This window comes from Protomyctophum bolini (assembly GCF_963924005.1).
Source record: "Protomyctophum bolini genome assembly, chromosome: 10".
Lineage (NCBI taxonomy): Eukaryota > Metazoa > Chordata > Actinopteri > Myctophiformes > Myctophidae > Protomyctophum > Protomyctophum bolini.
The window spans coordinates 37,950,459-37,966,381 of record NC_137871.1 but is presented as its reverse complement, the minus strand read 5'-3'; the positions used below and the strand labels follow the sequence as shown (position 1 = coordinate 37,966,381).

Below are 15,923 nucleotides of genomic sequence, written 5' to 3'. Positions count from 1 at the left end.
CTGGGTGCCTGCTATATTTCATCTGGCACTTTCTCCTTGAAAGAAAGAAATATGGTTTGGAACATAACTGGGACTCTGGGGTAACAAATGGCCCCGGTGCCTCCCAAAAAGCCTGTGTTTGGAGCGGCGGGTTTTAGAAGACTTAAGCCCCCCCACATCCAGTTCAGGAAACATTGGGCCTTCTGCTCTTCCTCTTCGACGACTGCACTTTGTCACAGCCACTGTGTTCTAATATATTGTATGCTTCACATACGTGCGCACACTTGCGCCTGTGCCTTGTCCTTTTCTTCCCCTCCTCCTGCAGTCCCCCCTGACAGTGATGTAGAGTCCTGAGAATGGGGAAACACCTTCCAAGGACCAAACATGCACATACACGGAACACGCACACAAGGGAACACTAATGCACTGTTCCTCAGTGCAAGTTGAATGGGGAGGCACCCACGCTGCGTGGAGCGTTGTTTTGGATAGCACCGTTTCTCCATATTAACGGTAAGGCATGAAAGAAATCCATTCCTTTTTAAGGGGTTGGTATTGGAGCTGGCAAAGCATTCATATAGTGAGGACATGCTGATTCTTATCTCAATAATTGAACACTTGCGCTCGGGTATGAAATACGGAAAAGCTTATCTACATTTTAATTATTTTACACTTATGCTTGGGCATAGAGTTTGGTTACAGAAGGCCCAAAAGGCAGATGTGACGAACGGGTCATTATCAATTAAAATACATGGTGTGTATATATTTGTTTTCCTTTTTACATCATAGAGACCTTGAGAGTCACATGGATTTCGGACCGCTCAATATAATCCCAATTGTGTTTAGAAACGTGCAGGATTGAACAGACCTTCAATTCCCTTCTCAAAGAAATGAATACTCATGTCTCTTCAGACACTGCAGCTCACACAGTAATTTAATCCCTTCATGGAATTCGGAGAATAACCATGATTTAGGCTGGAATTATGATCGGCCACAGTTAATAATGATAGTTAATGTCTGTCCTCACTGTGCTTCTGTGACCATAGTGTTTCTTGAATACAGTTTCACATTAAGTTTGATAGCTGATAGAAGACCCATTTTTATAATGTAGCATTGCTGTTGCCTGAGAAAGTCAAATTAGTACTTTTTAAATATAAATTTCACTCGAGACTAGAGCATGAAAGGAAAGGCCAGATGGTGATCACTGATGTTAGAACAGATTAATAAGTGGCTGTCTTTTACAGACACAAATGTTTACATCCTATTTAGGTTTATGTTATAGAGCTGAACAAAAATATATCATTGTCTACAGAATGTCACTTTGCTCTTCAAATGCATCTGGAGATGCAAGGGGCTGGGTATAGTGTTTTGTCTCGTTCCTATGGCAGACAGTGGTTTTCACAAACCTGTGCATAGAGTAACCGTTGACACTAAATGGAACTACAGTGACTTACTGAATTTCTTATATATTTTTTCATTTGGTTTACAACATTATATCCCCCCCAGCATAAATACAAGTGCTTTACTGATCTCTTTCTCTGTCATGTCATTGTGTACTGTATACTCTGTCAGTTTCCACAACAACAACAACAAAACACACACACACACACACACACACACACACACTAAAACAAACTTAATTTAATTTATTCTTTTATCATTTGATTCGTCAAACACCTGCCTTATATGCATTTGTGTTGATGGCCTGCCCTAGACTGTCACATTGATCCTGACTAAGGCCTGTGCTCTCTTTCCAACAGTTCTTTGGAAACCTTATGATTTATTACTGCACCTGTCACACTATTTAGCTTAAGATTAGTTAAGGGCACCATCAACTACAATTCTGTTTTTGTAAATCCTCTCACTCATATCAGCAAAATATCAAAATATGCCAGGGAAGGTTTAGACAATGATAACTAATAATGCCTTCCAGCATAGACGCTGGGTGGAGAGAATAAGACTCTCCATACAAAGTGAAGCCAGCAGTCCATTAGAACAGAATGCTAACAGTCTGCTGAACTCTGGGAAATGTCAGGACATTGTCAGTGCTCTTCTGAGACACAGGGGCCAGCTGACCAATAGGCAATAGCAGAAGCTTCCTAAATCCCCTTCTTGATTGGTTCGGCCCAAAGCTCTTCGCGTGTCTATCTCAAAGGCAAACACTGTTCAAAGAAAATATTTAAAACCACGATGGAAGTTAAGCCATAAATATATTTTCGATTAACGTCAAGATGCATGTTTGGAGGCTTGGCAGAGGCTAATCGTTTGGAAGGCCAAGGGGGCCCTGGCAGGGCAGCTTTATATCCAGGGAGCCTGTTGTATGTCAGCCCCTCATTGGTGTATTATTATGACCAAGTCCTCCATGTGAACATGCATAATGCCCTATAGCCAGAAAGAGAGAAACCATGATTGATCAAATATTATATTGGAATTTAGGTAGTTTTATTTGTATTATTTGTATTTGTGTTCATACTTGACTTTTCTTCCTTGTGACATGTTGGTCATGTGCTATGCTAACGTAAGAATGGCCTCATTATACTAATAAAGCATCTTTTGATTTGGAATTCAAAAGACCAGAAGGTCCCACGATCCTATGGTCCTCCCTGAACTTTAAATAGAAACGTAAAAAAGAGTCCAAGCTGGAAATGTGTTTCCCCCTCACAGCAGGAGGAGACGAGGAACAAGAGACTGATTTATCCATCACCTGATTTGCGGAGTTTCAACATGGGATGAGATCAGGTACAGTATGATCTAAAAAATCTCAACTATCAGATTATTATTTTCAATGTGAATTAGTTACACAGATACGCTGGTTAGAGAGTGCACCCACCTTAGTACCATCAATGCAAATGTTTTCAGCATGATGGCCTGAATGGAAATTTCAGAATGGGAAACCTTAGCTCTAGTCTAATGAAAACACCATGCTCTTTCCAGTCTGATGTACAAATATGGGTAGCACATGGCATTTCTGTGCACCATGCATGTTTTCCTCAGAGCTGTAGCCATTGCCAACTTTGTCCACGTAATTCTTTTTTAAACTCTTGCTTTCCTGTCCGTAGTAGCCACCTTTCTGCTTTTGTTTAACACAACTGAACATCTGTTACGCATGACAAAGTTTGTCAACGCCAGTCACCTTTCCCCGGAAAGAACTTTGATTGGTCGTTTACACGGTTTGCTCGTACACACATACGCAGACACATTTCTAAAGGAACTTCCTGTTTATGATCAGCTGTGTCCCAGAGTATCCTGACTGCCAGCCGTTTGCAGACCCTGGCCCCTCAGCCGTAACCCACAACACCGCCCCCCCGGGGGGCCGTCGGGGAGAAAATGCGGTGCTCCGCCCTGGTGGCCCTGCTCTCAGGGGTCGTGCTGTATCTGGCCGTGGGAGCACTGGTTTTCCGCACCCTGGAGGCCCCTCAGGAGAATAAGGCCTTCGAGTTGCTGCATGACGCCATGGACGTCTTCCGCCTGAACCATTCCTGCGTCAGTGAGCAGGAATTCAACACTTTCGTAAGGGTATGGAGTATGGACAGACACACAGGCCGAGTAGCCATATGCACGATTTCTCGTGAATATAGCAATTATATATTTACACCTGTGATTTCTCATTTTTGTCTGTTTACGATAGTTTTCTTTAAATTATGATAATTTTAAGTCTCCGGTATGATAATTGAAAATGTCGCACCTGGCAACATTGCCCTGCATAATTCACCCTTTGTCAAGTCCCGCCCGTGGTTCTGTCCTTCTTCGCACCCATTGATTGCCGTTTTGTGGTTGGACAAAAATCCTTTCTCTCCATACCATTGGAATAATGTGTTTTTCAGTTGCTTTGATTGATTGATTGATTTATTAACAGTTTGCAGAATTACTGCAGTACATTTCAAGTACAACAACTGTTAACTGTGAGTGGACGACACCATAAAACATTACACTTGTTTACAACAGGGCCCACCATTTTCAATGAATCAATCATATTGATAGTCTGTGCATTCAATTCTTTTTTTAAACTTGGTGTCAGTAAAAGTAACATTACAGGTGCAACATGGTGACTGGGCATATCTGGGTTTGTTTTTCATTTTTTTCAAAAATGATGTTTTAGCAAATTCAACATAAACAAGGCAGAAAGAGCATTCTGAAGGCTAACATATGGTGAATTGTCATTGTAACTTTGTTTCTCTCCAGACAGTAATGTCTGCGGTGGGGTCAGGCCTGGATGCCGCCAGTAACCCTGCTAATTTCACCAGTCGCTGGGACCTGGTTTCTGCCTTCTTCTTCTGTGGTACCATCATCACAACCATCGGTAGGTAGCCTAGCTAAATTACAGTTTGCGGAATTGCGGAAATTGCGGATTTCTTTTTCTTAATTTTTTCATTTTTTTCAAATCCTCAAAAATGATGAAAAACGGCGCGCTATAGTATGCCGTACGATATGGGCTATAGCCCATGGTCCAAAATGATGAGAAACGAGGATAACTTTTTTTTTCAAAATTTCAAAAAACATGGGCTATAACCCATCGTTTTTGTCATTTCGTCATTTTTTTCAAATCTTCAAAAATGATGAAAAACTGCACGCTATAGTATGCCGTACGATATGGGCTATAGCCCACGGTCCAAAATGATGAGAAACGAGGCTAATTTTTTTTTCCTAAATTTCAAAAAACATGGACTCTATAACCCATCGTTTTTGTCATTTCGTCATTTTTTTTCAAATCCTCAAAAATGATGAAAAACGGCGCGCTATAGTATGCCGTACGATATGGGCTATAGCCCACCGTCCAAAATGATGAGAAACAAGGCTAACTTTTTTTTTCAAAATTTCAAAAAACATGGGCTATAACCCATCGTTTTTGTCATTTCGTCATTTTTTTCAAATCTTCAAAAATGATGAAAAACTGCGCGCTATAGTATGCCGTACGATATGGGCTATAGCCCACCGTCCAAAATGATGAGAAACAAGGCTAACTTTTTTTTTCAAAATTTCAAAAAACATGGGCTATAACCCATCGTTTTTGTCATTTCGTCATTTTTTTCAAATCTTCAAAAATGATGAAAAACTGCGCGCTATAGTATGCCGTACGATATGGGCTATAGCCCACCGTCCAAAATGATGAGAAACAAGGCTAACTTTTTTTTTCAAAATTTCAAAAAACATGGACTATAACCCATCGTTTTTGTCATTTCGTCATTTTTTTCAAATCTTCAAAAATGATGAAAAACTGCGCGCTATAGTATGCCGTACGATATGGGCTATAGCCCACCGTCCAAAATGATGAGAAACAAGGCTAACCTTTTTTTCCTAAATTTCAAAAAACATGGACTCTATAACCCATCGTTTTTGTCATTTCGTCATTTTTTTTCAAATCCTCAAAAATGATGAAAAACGGCGCGCTATAGTATGCCGTACGATATGGGCTATAGCCCACCGTCCAAAATGATGAGAAACAAGGCTAACTTTTTTTTTCAAAATTTCAAAAAACATGGGCTATAACCCATCGTTTTTGTCATTTCGTCATTTTTTTCAAATCTTCAAAAATGATGAAAAACTGCGCGCTATAGTATGCCGTACGATATGGGCTATAGCCCACCGTCCAAAATGATGAGAAACAAGGCTAACTTTTTTTTTCAAAATTTCAAAAAACATGGGCTATAACCCATCGTTTTTGTCATTTCGTCATTTTTTTCAAATCTTCAAAAATGATGAAAAACTGCGCGCTATAGTATGCCGTACGATATGGGCTATAGCCCACCGTCCAAAATGATGAGAAACAAGGCTAACTTTTTTTTTCAAAATTTCAAAAAACATGGACTATAACCCATCGTTTTTGTCATTTCGTCATTTTTTTCAAATCTTCAAAAATGATGAAAAACTGCGCGCTATAGTATGCCGTACGATATGGGCTATAGCCCACCGTCCAAAATGATGAGAAACAAGGCTAACCTTTTTTTTCAAAATTTCAAAAAACATGGGCTATAACCCATCGTTTTTGTCATTTCGTCATTTTTTTCAAATCTTCAAAAATGATGAAAAACTGCGCGCTATAGTATGCCGTACGATATGGGCTATAGCCCACCGTCCAAAATGATGAGAAACAAGGCTAACTTTTTTTTTCAAAATTTCAAAAAACATGGGCTATAACCCATCGTTTTTGTCATTTCGTCATTTTTTTCAAATCTTCAAAAATGATGAAAAACTGCGCGCTATAGTATGCCGTACGATATGGGCTATAGCCCACCGTCCAAAATGATGAGAAACAAGGCTAACTTTTTTTTTCAAAATTTCAAAAAACATGGGCTATAACCCATCGTTTTTGTCATTTCGTCATTTTTTTCAAATCTTCAAAAATGATGAAAAACTGCGCGCTATAGTATGCCGTACGATATGGGCTATAGCCCACCGTCCAAAATGATGAGAAACAAGGCTAACTTTTTTTTTCAAAATTTCAAAAAACATGGGCTATAACCCATCGTTTTTGTCATTTCGTCATTTTTTTCAAATCTTCAAAAATGATGAAAAACTGCGCGCTATAGTATGCCGTATGATATGGGCTATAGCCCACCGTCCAAAATGATGAGAAACAAGGCTAACTTTTTTTTTCAAAATTTCAAAAAACATGGGCTATAACCCATCGTTTTTGTAATTTCGTCATTTTTTTCAAATCTTCAAAAATGATGAAAAACAGCGCGCTATAGTATGCCGTACGATATGGGCTATAGCCCACCGTCCAAAATGATGAGAAACAAGGCTAACTTTTTTTTTCAAAATTTCAAAAAACATGGGCTATAACCCATCGTTTTTGTCATTTCGTAATTTTTTTCAAATCTTCAAAAATGATGAAAAACTGCGCGCTATAGTATGCCGTACAATATGGGCTATAGCCCACCGTCCAAAATGATGAGAAACAAGGCTAACTTTTTTTTTCAAAATTTCAAAAAACATGGGCTATAACCCATCGTTTTTGTAATTTCGTCATTTTTTTCAAATCTTCAAAAATGATGAAAAACAGCGCGCTATAGTATGCCGTACGATATGGGCTATAGCCCACCGTCCAAAATGATGAGAAACAAGGCTAACTTTTTTTTTCAAAATTTCAAAAAACATGGGCTATAACCCATCGTTTTTGTCATTTCGTAATTTTTTTCAAATCTTCAAAAATGATGAAAAACTGCGCGCTATAGTATGCCGTACAATATGGGCTATAGCCCACCGTCCAAAATGATGAGAAACAAGGCTAACTTTTTTTTTCAAAATTTCAAAAAACATGGGCTATAACCCATCGTTTTTGTCATTTCGTCATTTTTTTCAAATCTTCAAAAATGATGAAAAACTGCGCGCTATAGTATGCCGTACGATATGGGCTATAGCCCACCGTCCAAAATGATGAGAAACAAGGCTAACTTTTTTTTTCAAAATTTCAAAAAACATGGGCTATAACCCATCGTTTTTGTCATTTCGTCATTTTTTTCAAATCTTCAAAAATGATGAAAAACTGCGCGCTATAGTATGCCGTACGATATGGGCTATAGCCCACCGTCCAAAATGATGAGAAACAAGGCTAACTTTTTTTTTCAAAATTTCAAAAAACATGGGCTATAACCCATCGTTTTTGTCATTTCGTCATTTTTTTCAAATCTTCAAAAATGATGAAAAACGGCGCGCTATAGTATGCCGTACGATATGGGCTATAGCCCACCGTCCAAAATGATGAGAAACAAGGCTAACTTTTTTTTTCAAAATTTCAAAAAACATGGGCTATAACCCATCGTTTTTGTCATTTCGTCATTTTTTTCAAATCTTCAAAAATGATGAAAAACTGCGCGCTATAGTATGCCGTACGATATGGGCTATAGCCCACCGTCCAAAATGATGAGAAACAAGGCTAACTTTTTTTTTCAAAATTTCAAAAAACATGGGCTATAACCCATCGTTTTTGTCATTTCGTCATTTTTTTCAAATCTTCAAAAATTATGAAAAACTGCGCGCTATAGTATGCCGTACGATATGGGCTATAGCCCACCGTCCAAAATGATGAGAAACAAGGCTAACTTTTTTTTTCAAACTTTCAAAAAACATGGGCTATAACCCATCGTTTTTGTCATTTCGTCATTTTTTTCAAATCTTCAAAAATGATGAAAAACTGCGCGCTATAGTATGCCGTACGATATGGGCTATAGCCCACCGTCCAAAATGATGAGAAACAAGGCTAACTTTTTTTTTCAAAATTTCAAAAAACATGGGCTATAACCCATCGTTTTTGTCATTTCGTCATTTTTTTCAAATCTTCAAAAATGATGAAAAACTGCGCGCTATAGTATGCCGTACGATATGGGCTATAGCCCACCGTCCAAAATGATGAGAAACAAGGCTAACTTTTTTTTTCAAAATTTCAAAAAACATGGGCTATAACCCATCGTTTTTGTCATTTCGTCATTTTTTTCAAATCTTCAAAAATGATGAAAAACTGCGCGCTATAGTATGCCGTACGATATGGGCTATAGCCCACCGTCCAAAATGATGAGAAACAAGGCTAACTTTTTTTTTCAAAATTTCAAAAAACATGGGCTATAACCCATCGTTTTTGTCATTTCGTCATTTTTTTCAAATCTTCAAAAATGATGAAAAACTGCGCGCTATAGTATGCCGTACGATATGGGCTATAGCCCACCGTCCAAAATGATGAGAAACAAGGCTAACTTTTTTTTTCAAAATTTCAAAAAACATGGGATATAACCCATCGTTTTTGTCATTTCGTCATTTTTTTCAAATCTTCAAAAATGATGAAAAACTGCGCGCTATAGTATGCCGTACGATATGGGCTATAGCCCACCGTCCAAAATGATGAGAAACAAGGCTAACTTTTTTTTTCAAAATTTCAAAAAACATGGGCTATAACCCATCGTTTTTGTCATTTCGTCATTTTTTTCAAATCTTCAAAAATGATGAAAAACTGCGCGCTATAGTATGCCGTACAATATGGGCTATAGCCCACCGTCCAAAATGATGAGAAACGAGGCTAACTTTTTTTTTCAAAATTTCAAAAAACATGGGCTATAACCCATCGTTTTTGTCATTTCGTCATTTTTTTCAAATCTTCAAAAATGATGAAAAACTGCGCGCTATAGTATGCCGTACGATATGGGCTATAGCCCACCGTCCAAAATGATGAGAAACAAGGCTAACTTTTTTTTTCAAAATTTCAAAAAACATGGGCTATAACCCATCGTTTTTGTCATTTCGTCATTTTTTTCAAATCTTCAAAAATGATGAAAAACTGCGCGCTATAGTATGCCGTACGATATGGGCTATAGCCCACCGTCCAAAATGATGAGAAACAAGGCTAACTTTTTTTTTCAAACTTTCAAAAAACATGGGCTATAACCCATCGTTTTTGTCATTTCGTCATTTTTTTCAAATCTTCAAAAATGATGAAAAACTGCGCGCTATAGTATGCCGTACGATATGGGCTATAGCCCACCGTCCAAAATGATGAGAAACAAGGCTAATTTTTTTTTTCAAATTTTCAAAAAACATGGGCTATAACCCATCGTTTTTGTCATTTCGTAATTTTTTTCAAATCTTCAAAAATGATGAAAAACTGCGCGCTATAGTATGCCGTACGATATGGGCTATAGCCCACCGTCCAAAATGATGAGAAACAAGGCTAACTTTTTTTTTCAAAATTTCAAAAAACATGGGCTATAACCCATCGTTTTTGTCATTTCGTCATTTTTTTCAAATCTTCAAAAATGATGAAAAACTGCGCGCTATAGTATGCCGTACGATATGGGCTAGCCCACCGTCCAAAATGATGAGAAACAAGGCTAACTTTTTTTTTCAAAATTTCAAAAAACATGGGCTATAACCCATCGTTTTTGTCATTTCGTCATTTTTTTCAAATCTTCAAAAATGATGAAAAACTGCGCGCTATAGTATGCCGTACGATATGGGCTATAGCCCACCGTCCAAAATGATGAGAAACAAGGCTAACTTTTTTTTTCTAAATTTCAAAAAACATGGGCTATAACCCATCGTTTTTGTCATTTCGTCATTTTTTTCAAATCCTCAAAAATGATGAAAAACGGCGCGCTATAGTATACCGTACGATATGGGCTATATATGACAAAACCTCTTCTATTCAATATAATAAAATGAAAATGAATATTTGTGCCAATTGATTCCTCCCCAGTCCCACACACGTCTGTGTATTGTCACGGCTGTTGTATCCTACTGGCTCACCTGCCAGTGAGGAGCCCCCACCGGGAGGACGTAGAGCCTTCGTTCTACTCCTCCCACCCAACACTCCCCGCAGACAGATGCCGCCCAACCCTGTAGCAGTATACGGGTATACTGTAGACACTCGACAGAGCAGGTTGCTCCGTGTCCGTGGTGGATCTGAACCCCAGACTCTGCAGTGGTGGGCAGCTACTTTACCACTGCGCCACCCGAGCTCCCAATCAATCAATGCATTTCTTAATGGTCTTAATGGCCTCTGTTTCTCTGTTGACAGGCTTTGGGAACCTTTCCCCTTGTACGTCGTACGGCCAGCTGTTCTGTGTGTGTTACGCTCTGGTGGGCATCCCCATGTTTGGCATACTGCTGGCAGGTGTGGGCGACCACATGGGCACGGTGCTGAGGAGAGCTGTGGCCAAAGTTGAGACCATCTTTCTGGTGAGACTGGTCGGCTGGGCTTACACTTTGTCTGCTCAAATAAGTCCAGTTTGTATTTTATGCTAATGTGTTAAACAGCCATGTTGTACAACAAAACTGTTCAAACTGAAAAAACAAAAACAAAAAAACACTGCTTTTGTCATATAATAGTAGAATGTTGAAAATATTTAGCTTTTTACTTTCCTCAGCATGACAACGTATGACAAAGTAAAATCTGGTTTAATAATTTCCCATTTAGACCGGAAGCCAATTTCCTAACCTAAATTCCTAAATCCTAACCTACATTTTCAGGATGTTTTTAATTATTCATAGAATTGATGACAATTCCTGTTGCTATCGAAAATGACACGGATTCTTTCCCGGTTATAAAAGGTATAACAACGTATAGGCTTTCCTGATCTAAAAGGTTAAGGAATTCACTGAATTGTCATGACATTATCTGATAGGAATTTGTTCAGACAGTGTTTTTATTCTCTCACTCTCTCTCTCTCTCTCTCTCTCTCTCTCTCTCTCTCTCTCTCTCTCGCTCTCTCTCTCTCTCTCTCTCTCTCTTCACTCAGAAACGCGAGGTCAGCCCCACTATGGTGCGTGTGATTTCAGCCGTTCTGTCCATCCTGATCGGCTGCATCATCTTTCTGGCTGTGCCAACATTGGTGTTCCATGAAGTGGAGGACTGGACATTTCTCGAGGCGCTCTATTGTGTTGTTATGACTCTTACTACCATCGGCTTTGGTGACTTTGTACCAGGCGAGATCACACACACACACACACACACACACACACACACACACACACACACACACACACACACACACTGTGTTACATTGCTATACATTGCTTATGCTTTATTTCCAATAATTCAGTGTGTCTATCCACTGATTGTGTCTGCAGTTGGTGATAGAGAGGCTGATGTGCTCTTCAAGCCCTTGGTGTTGTTGTGGATAGTGTTTGGTCTGTCCTACTTCGCGTCCATCCTCACTATGATAGGGAACTGGCTGAAAGTGCTGTCCAAGAGGACCCGCACTGAGGTGAGAGACTCTCCACACTACAGCACACGCACCTGTTGTATGTACGTTATATATTTTTCCCTAGGAGCTTTATGGGAACTGAGGCTAGACACCACCCAGTAACAGATAAAGGACATTAATGACCAAAAAAAATCTATCCCTGCGACATACTAGGGTCCTGTCCAGGGGTGTACTTGTACATCATGCTGCCTCATGCTACAGAAAGAGAGATAGGCTTCTGCACTATGGGACTCATGCTTATAAGCTTATAGTATCTATCTATCTATGTATCTGTCTGTCCATCCATCCATCTCTATCTCTCTACATGTCATCCCACACAGATGGAGGAGTTGGCGGAGGAGTTGGCTGCCCATGCGACAGACTGGACCCAGAACATCCAGAACATGTCGATGGACTTCCGTATTCCCAATCCCTTGGAGTTCAATGACCCCTTCCTCCTGCAGCGCCGCCGCTGGAAACGCAGCGAGCGCCGCCGCCTCCGCCGGGGAGCCCAAGCAACGCTGGGATACCGGGCTCAGAGAGGGTCCCAGAACGGACACCTGCCCAACCGCTGGGCCAGCCTCTCACGCTCCATGAACCGGTTGGAGGTCCACCCCCTGGCACACCCCCTGGCTGCTGAGAGCGTATTGATGGCCAGGCCAAGACTTAAGGGCATCGGAGGCACCACGGTGCCAAGGGTCGGGCCCGGATCCGGAGTTGATCCCAGGCTGTTTGCTCGCTCGCTCTCCCTCCCTGTGGCCCGCTCCACCTGCGAGCTGGACTCACCAGATGCAGCCACGCACAGGTCTTGCTCAGGCTCCGAGTCTCTGTATGACTCCACATCCTCCTCTTTTTCCTCTGCTTCCTCCTTGGCACAGCACATGTTCAAGCCCAGTGAGGCAGTCAGCAGCATGGAGCGGGTCCTCCAGAACAGCGGCACAGAGCCAGCAGAGAGGCCCTTAGACACACATGTCACGCCAGATGGAGGAGACCTGCACACAGAGATGCATCTGAAAGAGGAGACGCCGGTGTTTGAGGAAGGAGACGTGCACAGACACACACCTTCCTCTCCACCTCTCCTACCCTCTTCCTCTCCTCCACAAATGCCGCCTCCTCCCCCTCCTTCTCTGACTCCTCCTCTTCCTTCTCCGAGCTGCCAGCTCTTGGATTTCTTCGGGGAGAACTTTGCGTACATCGATGAGTCGTCAGACACTCTGAGCGAACCCGTGCAGGCAGGGACACACGAGGAGGTGACGAGGAGAAGGCCTCGCAAGCCAAAGAGGAAGAGCATGAGGAGGCAGCTCCCGCACAGGTGGAGCCCTGTTGAGGACAGGAGGAGGCTCGACAGTAAGAATGAGCCACCATCCAATCCCCCCACGCCACCTCCATACTCCTCACTATGAGGAGGGCCTCAACCCTGCCTAACAACAGAGAATCACACTGATACAACTCATTCCCCTTAGAGCACACTCTACCAAAGTGAATCTTTACATGTGGCATAGGATGGGGATTACTGGAGAGAACACATCATTGTTGAACAGTAAAATCCTTACAGGTCCATTTGGGTCAATTTGTACACTCAGAGTTGATGATTCTACTGTGTAGGCTTTGCATGTGGTTCATAATTAGGCAAAAATTAGGGCAAAAGGCCATATAATCGTGACTGGGCCTAAAATTTCACACTCATTTCAACCTTTGATCAGCTTCTTTAAAAAGACAAAATTGGCACAAAAGAAAAAAGAACAAACCTGGCTGGCCAGGGGGATTTTTGAGCATTTGAAAAAAGGACATAGTTCATGGTTTCGGACGGCACTATAGTATGTAGTTTTTCATGATTTTTGTCATGTCCCCCCAGTGCCCCCCCACCCCCAGACAGTTGTATGCCGTCCGAAACCATGAACTATAGTATGTCATTTTTCATGATTTTTGAGGATTTAAAGAAATGATGAAAATCACGAAAAGAAAATTGTCATGTCCCCCCATGAGTGCCCCCCCAGACAGTGCCCCTGTGTCCCCCCAGTGTCCCACCAGACAATGTCGCCACAGTGCCCAGTGTCGTTTTTCATGATTTTTGAGGATTAAAAAAAAGATGAAAATCACGAAAAAACAACATACATTTTTTTTTAAACCATGAAACTATAGTGTTGTTAAATGCTTTTATTTGCCATGTTTTAGCGCCTTCTGCAGGCTGACAAGGGAATGTAACCTTATTTTCTGTCTTTGATTAGTAGAGCTCATCACCTCAGGTCAATCAAGAGTGCATTAGCTGCACCTTTAGCACTAATCAACCACGCCTTGTCAATTTAGAGAGAAAACAAGAATTGATGACATCACAGAAGCTTTGTTTGTGGGTACTTTTGTGTATATTTATGCGACTGTATTTCATTGTGCTTTTGTTAGATTAAAAACATTTGCAGTTTATTGATGCTAGATAAATCAACCTTGGGTATTTTGCATTGCTATCATAGTACATTGCATTTCATGTTTATTTTTTCTGTAATTACAGTTTCACACTTTTATTCATTAAAAATGTACATTTACGTTCAAACGAGTGAAGACGAATGTTTGTGCTATCTGTTGATGCGTACACATACACATGCTCAGGTGCCAGAATAATAGTATGTTGTCAAAAACGACGTTGTTTTTCATCATTTTTGAGGATTTGAAAAAAATGAAAAAAACCCAGGCCCATGAATTAGAGGATAAAGCTCACATGTTACCCAAATAGTTGAATACACAAAAGCTAAGGCACTGGTGTCGTACTTCTGGTTTACCGGAACGGGGTTCAACTCCCTGCAGTGCCCTGCTCAATGTGTTGTATTTACCGGAAAAATTGAGTGTTGCGGAGGATGAGAAACGCATTTCCGCAATTTCCATTTCCGCAATTACCATTTCCGCAATTAGCATTTCCGCAATTTCCGCAATTAGCATTTCCGCAATTTCCGCAATTTCCGCAATTCCAAATTTTGAAAAAAATAGTTTTTTCCGCAATTTCCGCAATTCGCATTTCCGCAATTTCCGCAATTACCATTTCCGCAATTCGCATTTCCGCAATTACGCTTTCCGCAATTTCCGCAATTACGCTTTCCGAAATTGCGGAAATTGCGGAAATAGCAGAATTTCCGCAATTACGCAATTACGCTTTCCGCAATTACGCTTTCCACAATTTCCGCAATTACGCTTTCCGCAATTACGCTTTCCGCAATTTCCGCAATTACGCTTTCCGCAATTTCCGCAATTTCCGCAATTACGCTTTCCGAAATTGCGGAAATAGCAGAATTTCCGCAATTACGCTTTCCGCAATTACGCTTTCCGCAATTTCCGCAATTACGCTTTCCGCAATTTCCGCAATTACGCTTTCCGCAATTTCCGCAATTACGCAATTTCCGCAATTTCCGCAATTACGCTTTCCGAAATTGCGGAAATAGCAGAATTTCCGCAATTTGCTCCGCAACTCTCCGCAATCCTCCGCAACACTCAATGATGAAGACTATAGCGATGACCTCTGAGACCAATGAACCATGTAAATACAACAAATTGAGCAGGGCACTGCAGGGAGTTGCACCCCGTTCCGGTAAACCAGAAGTACGACACCAGTGCCTTAGTTTTTGTGTTGTCATTTACAGGTCCTTTCGTTGAAATGTAAATTTTACATTTCTATGCTATAGTATGCCGTGCTATAGCCCATGGTCCATGGTAGCATAGGTTCAATTTAGCGGTATTTAGCTTTAGGCCACGTATATAAAGACCTCCATGTAAGTTGTGTGAAGTCCATAAAATGGTCACATATCTGGGAAGGTCACCAATTTCACTGTAACACCGCCATGCTGGAGTGTGAGTGAGGGAGTGGCCGAGATTTGGGGTATTGGAATTTGGCCTTATAGTGTATACTAGCCACTTAGCCAGTCAGTGGAAAAATAAAGTTATACAAAATCATGCAAATCAACAGAAATACAATATTAAGCAAAAAAATAAAGAAAGTAAAATCACTCTGCAATAATCTCACTCTACAGCATGTAAAATTATAAAACACAGCAAATCACGAAAATCACATATTAAAACAAAACCAAAACATCTACATTTCCACCCTCACACAAGCATGTCCTGCGAAGACGTGCCATGATCATCCAGTCTTTGCTTTGACTGGCAATTAAACTCCGTCTCTCCTATTAAAAGTATTTATGACATGTAAAGTAAAGTATGACATGAAATGCTGTACAGAGCATTAATGGAGAAAGAAATAAAAGAAAAGCAAGGAATAAAACATTAAAAATA

The 15,923-nt window shown here is 40.7% G+C and overlaps 1 protein-coding gene across 2 annotated transcripts; it reads left to right on the top strand.

Annotated features, from left to right (window-relative positions):
- The first annotated feature begins 375 nt into the window (after positions 1-375).
- On the top strand, positions 376-13,974 carry kcnk4a (potassium channel, subfamily K, member 4a). Of its 2 annotated transcripts, XM_080774280.1 has the most exons (8): positions 376-489; positions 2,641-2,715; positions 3,206-3,492; positions 4,159-4,276; positions 10,481-10,641; positions 11,202-11,388; positions 11,533-11,669; positions 11,990-13,974. In XM_080774280.1, exons 3-8 carry the CDS (start codon positions 3,304-3,306, stop codon positions 13,049-13,051), a joined length of 1,854 nt encoding a protein of 617 aa, XP_080630406.1. In that variant the 5' UTR covers positions 376-489; positions 2,641-2,715; positions 3,206-3,303; the 3' UTR covers positions 13,052-13,974. The 2 variants fall into 2 exon arrangements, with proteins under 2 accessions (XP_080630406.1, XP_080630405.1); XM_080774279.1 differs by having other exon boundaries at positions 11,202-11,669.
- Positions 13,975-15,923: the final 1,949 nt, after the last annotated feature.

Excerpts from the sequence above, each read along its gene's own strand:
- kcnk4a (XM_080774279.1), top strand. The coding sequence starts at position 3,304 with ATGCGGTGCTCCGCCCTGGTGGCCCTGCTCTCAGGGGTCGTGCTGTAT. Across the intron at positions 4,277-10,480 it reads TACCATCATCACAACCATCG|GCTTTGGGAACCTTTCCCCT; the intron begins GTAGGTAGCCTA and ends CTCTGTTGACAG. Across the intron at positions 10,642-11,201 it reads AAGTTGAGACCATCTTTCTG|AAACGCGAGGTCAGCCCCAC; the intron begins GTGAGACTGGTC and ends CTCTTCACTCAG.